Genomic DNA, 17,460 nt, shown 5'->3' on the forward strand with positions numbered 1-17,460 from the left:
ATCTCATCATTTGCAACAACATGGATGGAGCTAGTGTGTATAATACTATGTGAAATAAGGCCGTCAGAGAAAGACAAATACCACATGATTTCCACACACTTGGAATTTAAGACATAAAACAAATGAGCACAGGTGAAAAGAGAGAAACCAAGAAACAGACTCTTAAAAAGAACAAACTGATGGTTATCAGTGGAGAGGTTGGGGGGGGATGAATTAAATAAGTGATGGGGATTAAAGAGTACACATAACATGATGAGCACTGGGTGATGTATAGAACTGCTGAATCACAATACTGTACAACTGACTGTAATATAACACCATATGTTAACTATACTGGAATTAAAATAAAAATTTTAAAGATCATTTGGGGATGTTGGGTAAGTTCTTTGTGCTATTTTTACAGTATTCTTTATTTTTAATGTTTACTTATTTATTTTTAAGGGAGAGGGAGAGGCAGAGAGAGGGAGACAGAGAATCCCCAGCAGGCTCCGTGCTGTCAGCGCAGAGCTCGACTTGAGGCTTGAACTCATGAACCATGATAGCATGACCTGAGCTGAAATCAAGAGTCGGACACCTTGAGCCACCCAGGTGTCACTATTTTTGCAATAGTATTATAAATTAGAAATGATATCCAAATAAAAACTCAAAAATATTTACTTGTCATAACCAAGAGCCAGCCCATTCTCCTCTACCCAAGACTTCTCCACCCTCAAGGCCTCTATTGGAATTTTACACAGAAGGAGTACTTTTTACAATATTCAGCGTACTAGTTGCTTCTCTTTAATCACAATGGTAGGGCTTACATTTTTTATTTTAATCAAAATTTCTTTGATTTTATTACATTCTTATTACAGGAAGAAAAAAAAACTGGCACATTAAGGAAAACCAGAAGAAAGACTCCCAATCATTTACTCAGGCAAAACTAAATTGTAGTCTGCCAGATCCTTTTTTATGTATATAAATATATTATATTTGATGCACTGTATTTTTAAAACAAAAACGAGATCTATACCATATGTCATTTTGTAACCTATTTTTTTCACTTAAAAAATATAGTTATATCTCTCTTAAAGACTAAAGCATACTTTTAAGACTCTAGCCAAACTGCTCTCCAGGAAGATAGTATCAATTTATTTTCAAAGTGCCATGTGTCCCATTTTAACTCCAACTTCCCATATTTCCTAATCTTGTTGTTTTACCTTTCCAAATTCATATAAAACAAAAATGAAAACAGAATCTTGATTCACATGTTCAAATTATTGTAGAGGTTGACCATTTGAAAACTATTTCTTGAACATATTTATAGTTCTTCTTTTGTGATGTTGACTCTTTAGTAAGTTCTTTCATTTATTTTAAACTTCCACACAATTCTTTCATTTTCTTTTTATTTTTTTTAATTTTTTTTAACGTTTTATTTTTGAGACAGGGAGAGACAGAGCATGAACAGGGGAGGGTCAGAGAGAGGGAGACACAGAATCTGAAACAGGCTCCAGGCTCTGAGCTGTCAGCACAGAGCCCCACGCGGGGCTCGAACTCACATACCGCGAGATCGTGACCTGAGCCGAAGTCGGACACTCAACCGACTGAGCCACCCAGGCGCCCCTTCTTTTTTTTTTTTTAAACGTTTCTTTATTTTTGAGAGACACAGAGAGATAGAGCATGAGTGGGGGAACGTCAGAGAGAGAGGGAGACACAGAAACCGAAGCAGGCTCCGGGCTCTGAGCTGTCAGCACAGAGCCCGATGTGGGGCTTGAACTCACAGACCATGAGATCATGGCTTGAGCCAAAGTTGGACCCTTAACCAACTGAGCCACCCAGGCGCCCCTACAATTCTTTCATTTTCCATGACATCATAAACATCATTGATATTATTTAGGTGCTCTTATTTCCAAGTACTGTCATTATTATGGGATACCATCTATCTTAACTAAAAATTTGAAATGTTTAGACCAACTGTGAGCAAAATTTTGTACACTATCACCAAATATCCTGAACTTCATTTCCTCTTCTGTATGTTCTTCATTTCTTTTTATGAAAAAATTTTTTAACGTTTATTCATTTTTGAGAGACAGAGACAGAACATGAGTGGGGGAGGGGCAGAGAGAGAGGGAGACACAGAATCTGAAGCAGGCTTCAGGCTCTGAGCTGTCAGCACAGAGACCGACATGGGCCTCAAACCCACAAACCATGAGATCATGACCTGAGACAAAGTTGGACACTTAACCGACTGAGTCACCCAGGCACCCTATTTTTTTATTTTTAGACAGAGAGTGAGTGGGGAAGGGGCAGAGAGGGTCACAGAAAGAATCTCAAGTAGGCTCTGGGCTCAGCATAGAGCCAGACGCATGGCTCGAGCTCCCAAACCATGAGACCATGACCTGAACCAAAATCAAGAGTCAGATGCTAAAATGTCTGTGCAACTCAGGTGTCCCTTGACTCTACTCTTCATACTGTTATTACATATTCAATATTATAAGACAGATGCATGGATTATATACCTTTAAATATCTGTGCTTAGTTAAGTATGTATATTTTAATACTAACTATAATGATGGAAAACTAGAAGTCAATTAATTCTCCTGGATGATAAGGTTTTCTTCCAAAATTATTAACGTAATTAATAATGTTATTTGAAAGTAATATAGAGTATATTTTTCAAAAATAAATAAAGATAATTATCATAGAGCCATATGATGGGTTAACAAGAATAGCTATCATTAGTAGGATTAAATGAAAAAATTCCTAAACCAAATGTTGGTTAAGATGTGGAGCAACTGGAATTCTCATAATTACAGTAGAAGTATAAAATGATACATTCACTTTAGAAAATTGCCGCATTTTTTAAAGTTTATTTTATTTATTTTGAGAGCAGAGAGAATGTGTACACACACAGGGTAGGGAAGAGACAGAGAGAGAGTGAGAGGAGATTCCCATCCAGGCTTGGGACACAGAGCCCAACACAGGGCTTGACTGCATGAACCATGAGGATCATGACCTGAGCCAAAATCAAGAGTTGGATGCTTAACTGACTGAGCCACCCAGGTGCCCGTGGCAGATTCTTAAAATACTAAACATATACCTCCCATGACTCAGCAATTCAACTCCTATTAAAGAACTGAAAACACATGTCCACCAATAAAACCCTTGAATTATATCTTAATAAAGCTGTTGAAAAAAAAACAACTAAGGATGTTCAAATTTACCTACCTACCCAGTCCTGAGTGAAAGAAGCCAATTTATTCTATATAATTCCATATGCAAAAGAAAACCTAACCTATGATAACAGAAAACAGATCAGTAGTGGCTTGGTGGGGCTGGGGCGGGTGGTGTAATATTGACTAGGAAGAGGCACAAGGGAGCTTGCACAAGGAAATAGAAATGATTGGTATCTTTCTATGCACTCATCAAAACTGCTTGAAAAGGGGGCGCGTGGGTGGTTCAGTCCATTAAGTGGCTGACTTTGGATCAGGTCATGATCTCATGGCTCCTGAGTTTGAGGTCCATGTCGGGCTCTGTGCTGACAGCTCAGAGCCTGGAACCCATTTCAGATTCTGTGTCTCCCCCTCTCACTGCCTCTCTCTCTCTGTCTCTGTCTCTGTCTCTCTCTCAAAAATAAACATTAAAATTAAAAAAAAAAAGCTGCCTGAAAAATATATGTAAGACCTGAGTATTTCAACGCACATAAAGGTGTATTTCAAAAATACCAATATAACAATGAACAAGCTGATACATCTGTATATACATGACATATATGTGACTATGGATACACTTGTATGTCTACAGACTACATGTGGAAAATACTCACAAAACTGTTAAGTGTATGTACCTCTCAGATGTGAGGGTAAGGGGGTTAAAAGAAGGGAAGGACGATGAGTATATAGGACAACTTTGGGCTTTCCAGATATCTGTTTTAATTTCTTTCAAGTTTGTTCTTCTTTTATAGTTTAAAACTATTTTAAAATGAGTTCACTGGATTTTCTTTTAAATCATACTGATCTTTGCATTTTCTTATTTAACATAATTTTGACTATACTTTGATGTTTCCACCAGATCATTAGCTGTACACAGGACTGAAGTGTAATTTTGCTATTATCATAACCTATTAACTTCACTCAGAGGTAATTTTCTGAGTTTTGTTTCTTATATATATCCTGAAGGATGTTTAATGTAATTTGTTTCTTATCTGGTTCATAAATAAATAAATATTCTTTTTCTTTTCTTCAAAGCTCCTTGGTCCTAGATTGAGGGAGTAGGTTATCACTGATTGGTTATCTTCTATTTTACTTTGTCTCCATTTGAGCTAGACGCCTTTCCTTTGTATTAAGTTCTTGGTAAGATAGGGTTGTGGGGAAGATAAGTGGCGGAAAGGGCAAGATAAAGAAGGAATGAAGTCTAAGTCACATTCCCTTCGAATTCTATGCCTACTTAGCCTCATCATCCAGATATCTGCTTTTTCTCAACATCCCAGAGACTATGCCCACATTTTACCACTACGTGGCCTGAGTCCAACTACATTCTCAACCAAAATAAACCATTTGCCTACACAGTGCAATAGGACATTAACTGGAGCCAGGGGCATTTTTCGTTCTTAACTAAAAGTTTTATTCATTTTATCTTTAAAACTTAAAATCTTTTAAATTCAACTGTTTTATGCCCCCCCCCCCAAAGTCAAAGTGCCTTAAAAGTAACAAAATATAAAATAGAATGTTTAGGTTAAAAATGGAGTGCATAATATTTCATCCAGACAGAAAGCATTAACGGATGCTAAAAATCAATGAAAAGTAGTACTAAAGTATCTCCACAAAAGATAATTACAAAAGCTAAGAGTATAGTATTACCTGGCAGATATCACCTTAACCAAGTGATCAATGTTAGGATCATAGTAATGGAACAGATTGGCATCACGTGCCTCAAGATATGATCCACAGAGAAGAACACAAACTCACTTCTGCGGCTTTCTCGTTAAAAATGCAGAACCTGAATCTAATCATGAGCAAACATTGAATAAATCCAAATTAAGTGACATCTACAAGAATAACTGACCCATATTCCTTGGAAACATCGGATTTGCAAGACTAAAGAAAAAACAACTGAATGCAATGCATGATCTGAGATTATCTTTTGATATACACTACATTAAAGACAATTGGTGAAATTTGATCAGTAGATTAGATAAGGAGAGTATCATATCCATGTTAGTTTACTGATTTTGATCTTTGTACTATCATTATATAAGAAGAGGTCCTTGTTTGTAAGAAGTTCACATTTTAGTATGTCTGAAATGTACTCTCAAAGAATTCAGGGGGAAATCCATGTATGTGGAGAGAGAAAGCAAACAAGATAAAACATCAACATTTGGGGAAACTTGGTGAGGGGTGTATGGGAATACTTTGAACTACCCATAGCTTTTCTGTTGCTTGAAATAAAAAAAAAATTTTTTTTTAAATGTTTTATTTATTTTTGAAAGAGAGACAGGGAGTGAGTGGGGGAAGGGCAGGGTGAGAGGAAGACAGAGTCTGACTCAGGGCTCAAACCCACAAACTGAGAGATCATTACTTGAGCCGAAGTCAGCTGCTTAACCAACTGAGGCACCCAGGTGCCCTCTAAAATTTTTAAAATTTTAATAAAGTCCACAAGAAAGAAGTGGGAAGACCAGAGGCTTTCTCATTTCAAAGTGGAGCACATGATACTGCTTGACCTATGAACTTGATTGAGTTTCTGACTGAAAAGTCAAATTGGAAAACATTGCTTACATTGTCTTTCTGTGACCGTGGGCAGCATGTAACTTCTTCTTCACGGATTATATTGAGCAGACATTAGCCTGTCAGGCCCTATACAACTGTATTATGTATCATAATGCATAGGACCTTAGGAAATGTGCACCAAGTAACTCAGCTTTCTGATGGTCCTAACTTATTTTAGTGAAGTGATCAAATATCAGGCTTTAAATAAACCCTGGACAGCTGGGTTAAATTTCTGATGAAATGTTCTAACCTGCAGTGCAGTTATCTTACACCATCCATTAAGTGAGGGGATAAACTAGACTTCATGGGTAGAGTGATAAAATTAACATTTTGAAATAGTTTTTATTTATCTTAATCAAATAAACTTCAGATTTTTATAAGATTCATCAAAACCCTTACTTCAAGTCAATAATACTTTTGTAAGTGCTTCCCCATGGCTCTATAAATACTTTTACTTCATTTTTTTTTTCATTTCTTTATTTCAGTGCACCAATATTCAAGGTATCCCTTTCTTGTCCATTCCTTGCCTCCAGTGTAGATGGAGAAGATCAAGTTAATCTCTGAATTTACACTTATTTTTTTTTTCAATGTGCTAACCTCTTATCAGAAATTTAAGATCCAATCCAGGAATCACTGGACGCTCTCCAACAGCTACATCTGGATTGGACAATCTACCGAAAACCTGAAATTTACTGCCTGTTACCCAGATTTCTTTTCTTTTTTTTTTTTTTTAATATTTATTTATTTTTGAGACAGAGCATGAACGGGGGAGGGTCAGAGAGAGAGGGAGACACAGAATCCGAAGCAGGCTCCAGGCTCTGAGCTGTCGGCACAGAGCCCGACGCGGGGCTTGAACTCACGGACTGTGAGATCATGACCTGAGCCGAAGTCGGACGCTTAACCGACTGAGCCACCCAGGCGCCCCTGTTACCCAGATTTCTTGACAGTCAAACCGAAACATTTTATAAGAATGTAAGAAAAGACAAGTAGTGTTAAAAGTCATCAGTCAAGAAAGAATACACATACACGCAATGGTAGGAAGACCAGAGAGACATAATCAAATGCAAGACGTGATCGAGGACTGATTGTTAAATCAGGAGGAATACAGCTAGAAAGGATTGTTGGGGGGGAGGAGGGAGGATAATTGAAAAGATTTTTAGATGGACAGTATCTTAGATTAGACTGAATCAATATTAAATTTATTTAGTGTGATCATTGTATTGTGGTTACATTGAAGAATATTCTTTTCTTAGGAGAGGTATGCTGAAGTATTTACAAGTAAAATGTCACATGCTCCAGCAAAAAAAAAAAAAAAAAAAAAAAAAAAATATATATATATATATATATATATTTTAAGTATATAAAATAATACAGATGTTCAATGTATTTTTCTTTCAACTTTTTTGTAGGCTTAGTCTTTTTTTCAAATAAAAATTAGACAAAAATTAATCAAATTAAACTAAATGTATTAGATATGTATTCTGATTTCCATAGCAATTCATTAACACAGACTATTCAGACCTGGACGGATGATTTGAGACAACACAGTTTCTCTTATACACTGAGATGTCACTACAGTAACATCTAACAGTTCCAGCTTAACTGACTAAACTTAGGCCATGATATGTATTAATTTGATCATTCATGAAACTAACATTTATTGAATTATAGGCACAAGGTATTACACTAAGATATTCTGGAGACCACAAAGTTAACTGCTGCTCTAAGCCTAAAAGTTATGATTGTTCTCATAACAAAAACAATAATGATGGTGAAAGCTATCATTTATGGAAGATCAACTACATATGGGATAAATTAAGAAAATTAAAAATTATGCAAGCTGCCAAATAATCCTGTAGATTAGTTACTGCTCCCCTTCTACAAATAATGAAAATGTGTCTCAGAGAGTTCACTTAAAATTTCTTAGGTCATGCTTCAGATTCTACATCTCCCTTTCTCTCTCTAGCTCATCCCAGCTTTTGCTCTGTCTCTCAAAAATAAATAAAAACACTAAGAAAAAATTTTTTCTTAGGTCATATAGTAAATAGAAGAAGAAGATGCAGAGCTTAACTCAGGGCTATGTGACATTAAAGGTCACGTACCTTCCTTTGGGTGCCGCTGATTCAGGAGATACACAGTTCAAACATGAACTGTAACTGTATGTTCAAAAATGAAAAGTAATCAAAAGCACTAAATGTTTATGATATCAACATTTAAATACTCAGAAAATTTCGATATGTTTTTTCCTATTTTGTCTAAAGTAATTTTAAGCTTATTTCAAAAATTGAAAATTAGATAACTTTGTCTTTTTCTAAAGTAGAATGAATACATAGGATATTAAGTGAAAACATTGCTTTCTAAGAAAAAATACTTTCAGATATTTAAGATAATTTTTTTGATAATTTAGTGAGAACTTTATTTTGTGACTCTTATCTGTAAGAAAACAGGCTTAAAAGATACATAACCTGGAAACATCACTAACACTTATGTTCTGCTTCAGATGTCTTCATATCCATCTACCTTTGTCTTTGTACCTGAGTTGTGTTTTTTTAAGTTTGTTTATTTATTTTGAAAGAGACAGAGACAGCACAAGTGGGGAAGGGGCAGAGAGCGAGAGGCAGAGAGAAAGAATCCCAAGCAGGCTCCCTGCTGCCAGTACAGAGCCCGTTGCAGGGCTGGAACCCACTAAGCAGGGAGATCATGACCTGAGCCAAAACCAAGTCTCAGATGCTCAACAAACTGAGCCACCCAGGTGCCCCTGTACCTGAGTTCTATAATTCAAACTAATCATCAAGTGTGAGATTATTTTTCATACTGATGATATTCTAGCTTTATTAATAGAATACTTGATTCTATAATATATTTATAAATAAAGGGGGAAAGAGAAATTTAGTGCTTTCAAGGTTTAAACTCTTATTTCTGGAGCACCTGGGTGGCTCAGTGGATTAAGCATCGGACTTCAGCCCAGTTTATGATCTTGTGGTTTGTGGGTTCCATCCCCACATCCGGCTGTCTGCTGTCAGCATGAGCACTCTGCAGATCCTCTGTTCCCCCCCTCTCTCTGCCCCTCTCCCACTTGCACTCTCTCTCAAAAATAAATAAACATTTAAAAATAAATAAATAAACAAATAAAGTCTTATTTCTGATATTCCTCATGATAAAAAGCAGAAATTACATTTTTACAAGGAAAGAAAAGGCTTTCTGGGATATAAGTTTATATATTTCTTTTTATAATTTTGTAAATATTTATTTATTTTTGAGGGGGAAGGTAGGGGCAGAGAGAGAGGGAGACAGATGATCCAAAGCAGGATCTATGCCCAACACCAACAAATCTGATGCAGGGCTCGAACTCACAAACCATGAGATCATGACCCGAGCTGAAGTTGGACCTTAACCAACTGAGTCACCCAAGTACCCAGGTGCCCAGGTTTAATGAAAGAATGAAGTGAATATGCTGCTAAGAAAGTACACATTTTCTGAAAGACTCAGTAATTTTAGTAACATACATTACACCTTCAGATCTAATAATATACTGATAAATTACTATATGCCATGCTGTCTTAACCACTTTACATGTATTAAAAAATTTTTTTTAACGTTTATTTATTTTTGAGAGACAGAGAGTGACAGAGAATGAGCAGGGGAGGGGCAGAGAGAGAGGGAGACACAGAATCCAAAGCAGGCTCCAGGCTCTGAGCTGTCAGCACGGAGCCCAATACGGGGCTCAAACCCAGGAACCACGAGATCATGACATGAGCCAAAGTCAGACATTTAACTGACTGAGTCACCCAGGGGCCCCACCACTTTACATGTATTAAATAATTAATTTAACTCTACAACAATCCTATGATCTTATGTGGGTATGTTTAGGTGTGTACTGTATTTAAAATTAAATACACACAATATATAATACTTAAACAATTTAGTTATTTAAAATAACCTGGTCCCTATAATAAGTTTATTGTTTAACATCTGGTTCCTTAGAACCATGAAAAGAACATGTGTTTTAATCAAATTCATATGACATCAGTAATTTTTAAAAATAGATGATAAAACTACAGCATCTCTTCTCTTAAAATCTGTCACATGCAGAAAGTCCTGCTTTTAGTTCAAAAAGGATTCAGAGTCAGCCTTTAAAACAATAAATCAGGGGTGCCTGGGTGGCTCAGTCAGGTAAGTGTCCAACTCTTGACTTTGGCTCAGGTCATGATCTCGCGGTTCCTGAGTAGGAGCCCCCCATTGAGCTGTGTTGGCAGTGGGGAGCCGACTTGGGATTTTTGTCCCCCGCCCCGTCCCCCCCACTTGTTCTCTATCTCCCTTTCAAAATAAATAAAAATAAAGCTTAAAAAATTTAAAAACTAAAAAAATAACCACAATAAATCATCAGAACAAGTCAAAAAAAGATTCTATAATCTTTATTCTCTTGCTTAGGCCACTGTGGCAGGTAAATCTTATCATCAAATCTTTAAATAAACATTTTTAGAACATATTTTGGGCATTAAATTAATTACACTTGAAAATTAATTACAATACTAGTAACGTTTCAACAAAAATTTAATATTTTTTATTTAGCTCTTTTTATCTGACTCTTCAGAATACATTCTAGTCCAGCACTATCAAAACACAAACACAGTATCAAATGAGCATAAACATTCAAGAAACAAGGTATATATTCTTTTCTTAGCTAGGAAGAATTCAACAGATTTTTTTTTTTTTTTTCTGGTAGCTTGAATGAAATTTTCCTCAAGCCCATTCACCCCACTTGGCTTTTATTCACTGATTCTTTGGGATCATTCCTAGAAATTACAGAATGAACATGGGCCTTGAGTCACTGGAAATGTACGTGCTCCAATAATAAATGAATGATTTGACTGTGTGTGAGCTTGGCTTAGTGAGAACCCAGCCCTGAAATCAGTCTGATCATCTCTGGGCAAAATGCTATATTACAATTTCTGGGTATGCAAACCAGAAGCCCCATGTGTGCCTTTGATCATGTGAATAAACACTGTTGGATGAGCACACATCTTTGACAATTTTTGCCAGTTTATGACATAATGAGGAAAATAAGGACCATGTGTTGAATCATTAAACTAAATAATTAAATTTATATGACTGTCCTGTATCTGAGATTATCTTCTTATAATTTATACGGATTTTTTAAAGCTAGTATTGCTTTGCGGATACTGTCATCACCCACTCTGAATTTTTTCCGCACTGCTCTATTATATTCAGAAGACCGGGATTCATTGCACAAGACTATGAAAGACTATCAAAATGGCATGCTTTTTTTCCTGAACAATGGTCAAGCTCCGCATGTGATCTATCACTTAAATTTGCAACATGTTACTATAAATCATAGAATGTTACATTATAACCACAGTTAAGAAAAGTTTACTAATGATTTTTTTTTTTACTAACTGAAACAAAGTTGTGCAGAGAAAATGTTTTAGTAACGTTGTTATCTTCCTTGCCTCCTAGCTTAATGGGTTTTAAAAATAAACAAGGTGGGGCGCCTGGGTGGCGCAGTCGGTTAAGCGTCCGACTTCAGCCAGGTCACGATCTCGCGGTCCGTGAGTTCGAGCCCCGCGTCAGGCTCTGGGCTGATGGCTCGGAGCCTGGAGCCTGTTTCCGATTCTGTGTCTCCCTCTCTCTCTGCCCCTCCCCCGTTCATGCTCTGTCTCTCTCTGTCCCAAAAATAAATTAAAAAAAAAAAAAAAATAAACAAGGTAACTCAATGATATCAAATTTGGTACTTTTTTCAGCACTAGTATAGGTAACAATTTACAAATGAAGTAAATTTCCCTAGCTTGGCATTTTGTTTGTTTGTTTCATTCAAAGCATGTACAATTTGTAATTTTTTCATTTGTCTTTAATTTTGTTTTGTTTTGTTTTTTTGCCTGCCTTCCCTAAGTAATAGTTAACCTCTATGAGGGCAGAAATAATTTTGGTCTTGTGCACCATTGTAGTCCCAGCATTTAGTAAATGCTAAGAAAATATTTATTGGATATAAATGATGTTGTTCAGGAAACTGAACTTACTGAGCATTTACTATGTGCCAGACAATGACGGTACTAGATATTTTGAATGTCACTATGTCTTGCAAATCAAGACCATGTATGAATATGATTTATTATTTATTCTCCTTTTAAAACATAATTCCTAAAGACCTAAGAGTAGCTATATGTGAGTGTCTTCTTCTCTCCTAGTGAGATACATGTCTTATGTCCCCCCCACCACCCCCCCCCCCCACTTGTTCTTTTCCTTTATCAGCATCATCAAGGAAGGAAGGAAACAGTGAAGAGTAGGGCCTGCCAGTGTAGAAGCTAGCAGGAAGATCACTTAGCTTTCATTTTTTCTTTTCTAAATAATCTGTAGACAGTTTCCTGGTTTAATATCCACTGACATTTCTTTAAATTTGTTCACTCAGTTCTTCCAAATACTACTTTGATGATATTTTGTAATCAAATAGCTAGAAAATATCCCTTATTGGCCTAGAAAGAGTGTGTCTAATTACAGAAGGTATAAATGTGGCCCATGCTCAGGGATGCCCATACTTTTTATTCTGAATGATTTTAGATTTACAGGTAAGTTGCAAACACTGTATGGGGTTGCTTATATACACTTCACCCAGCTTTGCCTAATGTTACTCTCTTATGTAATAATGGCTCTAGTACTATTTTTGACCCTACTATACTGTCCCTATGGTCACTAGTGATGCTGAATATGTTCCGTTTGCCCCTCTAGGCCCATACTCCATCTTATACACCCTCTCACATGCCACAGGAGGTTCACTGGGACATATTTTATCCGTATGCTCCCTTCCCTTTTGGCTTCTGATTGGATCCGCCAATGAAAGCAGCAAGAAACTGGAGGTCAGGGTATTTATTTCCAACCCCCCTACCTCCCGACCCAAAGAATTTTATTTCTGCAGAAACATCCCTTTACCAAATCCACAACAAAGCCCTGCGCCATCTCTTCCACTCCAGTCATGCTTTATGCCTGGATACCTGCTCCCACACGCTGGTCTCTCCAGGCCTATGGGTGGTGAGAACTCTCTGCTGTCACTAACCCTGGGATGCTTTGACATCCCTAGTTTTTTCTTTAATCTTACTTATAGTTCTTAAACAATTCCCTTTTTAAATTCCCCCTCACTACCCCCAAATAACTGTGCGATCTGATTTTTTTCCCAGGGACAATGATTGGTAACCTAACCAAAGTGATATTACTTTAAAATTGATTTTCTCTTAAGAAAATTTAAGGGAATATATCCTTTTACTCTGACACACCAAGTTGAGATTATTCATGTAAATGTTTCTACCAAACAGAGCTCCAAGTCATGCCATTCACAAGTGCAATATTATGAATCAATCACTGAAATTACTTCATACGTTTAGCTTGCTCAAGAGTCAAGGAGACAATTACAGCACAGCCAATAAGCTGCCATGTATATATCACAGCAACTCTAGTGATAATCAATAGGGTTTCAGTTGGAACCTGTCCTCCAGAACCAGTGGGGGCAAGCATCTGTGCCAAGCCTCCCCCCCCATCATCTGATACCCATTCCGGCCATGAGTGCTTTGGACAGAAACTGTCATTTCAGTTAGAGGAAATTATCTCTCTCGGCAGGGATTGGAGGTCACATCTACAGTTTTAAATTATGAACTACAATAGAATAAATATGTTATCGACATAGATAGTAGATTGCTTAAAAATTAGAGGTATGAGACATACCAGGCAATTTCAGCCCCACAACTGGATTCAATATTTAGTTGGCAAGTTCAGAGTAGGATGGACAAGCTTCAAGTCTGCACCCAATTTCCTTAATCAGACTCTTCACCTATCCAACTGCTTCTCCACAGATAATGAAAGTGAAGATCAGCGGGGATGCCTGCAGCATCTACCCTGACAAAGAGCAGGGGACCCAGGAGATCTGAAGATCTAAGAGGCCAGAGTCAAAGCAAGCAGACTGGATCTCTGGCACAATGCCAAATGCAAAGAGCCAATTACAAAAGGAGACCAAGTTGTAACCTGTAGACTCCCGTCACCACTCTCCAAGGTAGCAGCCTGCTGGAACCCTAAGTCCTCACCTACAAAACTTTAAACTGAAGGTTGTGCTCTTCCCCCTCCCTCCCTCCCCAAGTATGGATTCAGTTTTCCTAACATCTCCTTCAGGGTTGTACCATATCCTACTTATTTTACCCATATCAAACGAAAATCTGACAGCATTTTAGCATTTCTACTGTGGAGCGAAGAAACAAAGCTTTCTTTGGAGAACAAAATACATTACAGCCAACAGAAAACTGAAGAAAACATTTTAAAATGCCAACATCAGGGGGAAATTATTATGTTTTCCTTTAAGGGCATTTCCCTACTCTTGTACAACAATTGATAGATAGAGGAAAGTGAGCAACAATTCAGTTCTGCTTTCCGTGGCCCATGAAATTCAGCCACCCACAGGCATTTATTTTAAAATAAGTCAGAGTCCATTGCCATGATTCAAAAAAGCAACACACAGTATATTTACTTCTGAAATTTATTTCAGGTGACAAGACACCCACAGACTAACAAAATAAACATAGAATTAAATAGTATTTCCAAAGCCCAATTCTACTTCTTAGCAAAGGCAGATGATGCTTTAGCTACCAAGCTTAGTCTATATTAGTGTGTCCATGTAATTGACCTCTTTCTCCTATACCCTCATTCCACCCCCTGCAAATTTGAGAGCCATTTTAACAACAGCACTAAAACAATTTCTCACTTGAAGATTTGAAGACAAAACACCTAAGATGGATACACCCAACCCAGAAAGTGTAAGAAGAGATGAAGAAATATAATCAGGGCTTTTGATGATATTAATTCTATAGTTAGAGGAAGGGAAGGAAGTGAGAGGGGGTGAGCGAATCAACATGCAGAAGAAAAACAGGAGGGGTTAATTTACCCTGAAAATAACCAGTATTCTATTTGTCCAGGCCCAATGAGAATTTGTGCCAAGCAATTTCATTCATTTCACGGTGCCTAGAACACTGATGACTGTGTGGTAAATATTAAACAAATACTTGTTGGTTGATGAAAATGTACATGGCAATGCCATATACACACAGGAAACAGAAACTCAAGGTGGTCAGACAAATTTGAAAGCAATGCAAGGTTTGGTTCTCCATGGTAATAACATTTTCAAGGCACACAACTGGGGAAGCAAATGAGATAAAAATTTGCCACATCCATAGCTCAACATGTTGTTCCTCTTTGAGTGCTAAAACTTTATTTTCAAAAGAAAAGCTAAGATTAGGTTTAGAATATTTTTAATTATATATACATAATATAATTTTAAAGACCAGTTAAGTTTTATTGCTTAATATGTCTTTATGATTTAAAAAGGTTACTTGCTCAGGTTGGTTACATTTTAAATAGCAATATACCACTTGAAACCTTTAACCCATAAGCACCCATTTACTGAACTAAAGCTAGCCTTGAACTTTTAGTAAGCCATATGCTTTTAAATTAACCCTTCTAAATACTGTACAAAGCTCATAACACAGACTGTTAGCTTATAGCTGAATTAGGTTACTACTAAATACTCATTAGGCAAACTATTGAAAATAATGAAACCATGCATATTCCTACAGCTCTATGAAGCCCGAAATTAAAAATGATACAGTGAGAATTTGGGATTAAGCAATTTGGCTGATCTCAATGGCTTACACATTTTAAGTTGAACTAAAACCTCTAAGGACCTTTTCCTTTGGAAAGAAAAACCACACATTTTAAAATAGTATCTAATGGAAGGTCTATTAAAATCACAATGGATCATAGCTGTCAACTTCAAATAGTGTCTCTCTCCTTAAGAGCTTAAGTTTACACACTGGTGCAACACCACAAATGCAGATGCTACAAAGGGATCTACAGAGGAAAAACAAATTTTATTCACAACACTTTGCATATAAACTTTTCCTTCTGGAGACTTGTGTGTGGTTGAAAATAAAGGATGCTAATATGCACATTATGCAGCACATCAAGAAAAGAGAAAACACTTTAGTTGAGTGAAAATTCATTTATCTACTGAAAATCCGGGAGAATTCACATCCACTGTACTGCAAATTTACTCCTAAGTGACAGAAAAATACTATATGAAATGGAAAAAAAAATTAAATATGATTTAATCAATAGCTGATTACCTTTAAAACTTTGGGCTTCTTTTCCCTCTGGGGCCTCTTGTTTTCTTTTATAACCTAAAAAAAATCAAATTGCAAAATGAGCCTCCGTTTAAGAAAAAAAATTAGCTCCCACCCCCCCAAATTTTTTGGCTATTTCTCTAGAAAACTACTTATACCATTTAAAATCATCAACATGTTTGCTAGGCAGAACCTAAAGAGCTTATGTAAAATGTATACTTTAAAAGTCACTGAAAAAAAGCCTTGCATAAAGATGAAGTAGGGAAATACCCTTTTTTCCCCTTAAAGTCTGTCTTAATTAGCCTCTGCATTCTTCACAGCGAAGCCCACGAGGTAGCCATCTTGCTTGCTTCTGCAGAGGAAGCCTCTACAGTGGAACAGTTCTGCAAACTGCTTTTTGGTATTATTATCATGGTGTTTAAAGGCAGCCCTGGCCTGCCAGCACTGTAGACGTGCTGGGCATGCCTTTTGCAAAAACAGCCCCACAAAGAGTGCAGCCAATGGCAATGCAGAGCTTAGCAACTCCAAAGTGATCTTCTCTGCTAGCCTTCCTAGACAAAGGATCTCCTGTGCGGCTCCGCTCTCACCACAGGACACAGGCAGCCACAAGCTGCGACATGGAGTGCGCTGCAGAGGATCTGGTCGCGCCGAAATCACAGGAGGCTTCAGCAAAAACAATGCACACAAATCCCCCAGGTCTCCGCCATCGGATCGATGGCGGAGGCTCCCTGATTAGTAACCTCTTGGCGGCTCCGAGGGCAGGTCTGCGCGGGGGGAGGGGTGCGCGGTTCTGCCTCCAACGTACAGGAGATATAACTGAGCCGAGGGGGGCATTTGGGCTTGCTGAAACTCTGGAAGGTATTGTGCATTTTTACTTTATAAGGCAAGGCTAAATATTGGCGATATTTAAGGCAGGGAGGTTATGTGAGGACAGTGTAGGCTCAGCTGTTGGGCTGCGTGTCTCATTCCCCGGGAACCACACCTCTTTGCAGCAGGCGCTTTGCCCAGAAACACAGCAATTTGATTTCTGTCAATAAATGTCCAATGACAAAGGCGGATTAGAAAATACTAATGAAGCCACTTAAAAGGAAAAGGACAGGATGAGGACAAGGAGAAGGGGAGGAGTTTACAAAATATACTTGCCACTCTGAGTGGCTGGAGAAAAAAAAGACTTCTCTCTTGCTCTGCACATTTCTGGTGACCTTCATTTCCCAGAGAAAATTCCTACTGTCCCAAGGTGGGCTCAGACCTTTGGGATAGAAGGGGCACCTTTGGCTCCTCTGTCTCCCAAGATCATCAGCTGTCACCGAGCATCTCCCGGTGGAGCTGCCAAGTGGGTCCCCACGTGCAGCCTGTCTGCGCAGCAGGCTGATGGTCAGTCGGGGCCACCCACTTCCCAGGAATTGGGAGCGAAGCCAGAGGTGGCACAGGCAGCCACCCACACTCACGCACCTGGACCGCCACTGTGCCCAGTGGGTGGTAGGCACTGGGAGAGCTGGGCACCAGAGCCAGAACTTGCCAGACCCTGAGAGTGGCAGAGCCAG

General features: G+C 37.9%; 1 protein-coding gene across 5 annotated transcripts in view; it reads right to left on the reverse strand.

Moving 5' to 3' along the window:
- The window catches only part of TET1 (tet methylcytosine dioxygenase 1), a 125,789-nt gene that overhangs the window by 78,841 nt on the left and 29,488 nt on the right, over positions 1–17,460 (reverse strand). For 3 of the 5 annotated variants that reach the window (XM_060642579.3, XM_060642578.3, XM_060642576.3), the window contains exon 2: positions 15,920–15,973. In XM_060642579.3, the coding sequence (XP_060498562.2) occupies positions 15,920–15,973 (54 nt within the window). Of the gene's footprint in view, positions 1–15,919; positions 15,974–16,186; positions 16,475–16,503; positions 16,668–17,460 lie in introns of those variants that run through there. The other 2 variants (XM_060642583.3, XM_060642582.3) reach the window with 2 other exon arrangements.

This window comes from Panthera onca, chromosome D2 (assembly GCF_046562875.1).
Source record: "Panthera onca isolate mPanOnc1 chromosome D2, mPanOnc1 haplotype 2, whole genome shotgun sequence".
Lineage (NCBI taxonomy): Eukaryota > Metazoa > Chordata > Mammalia > Carnivora > Felidae > Panthera > Panthera onca.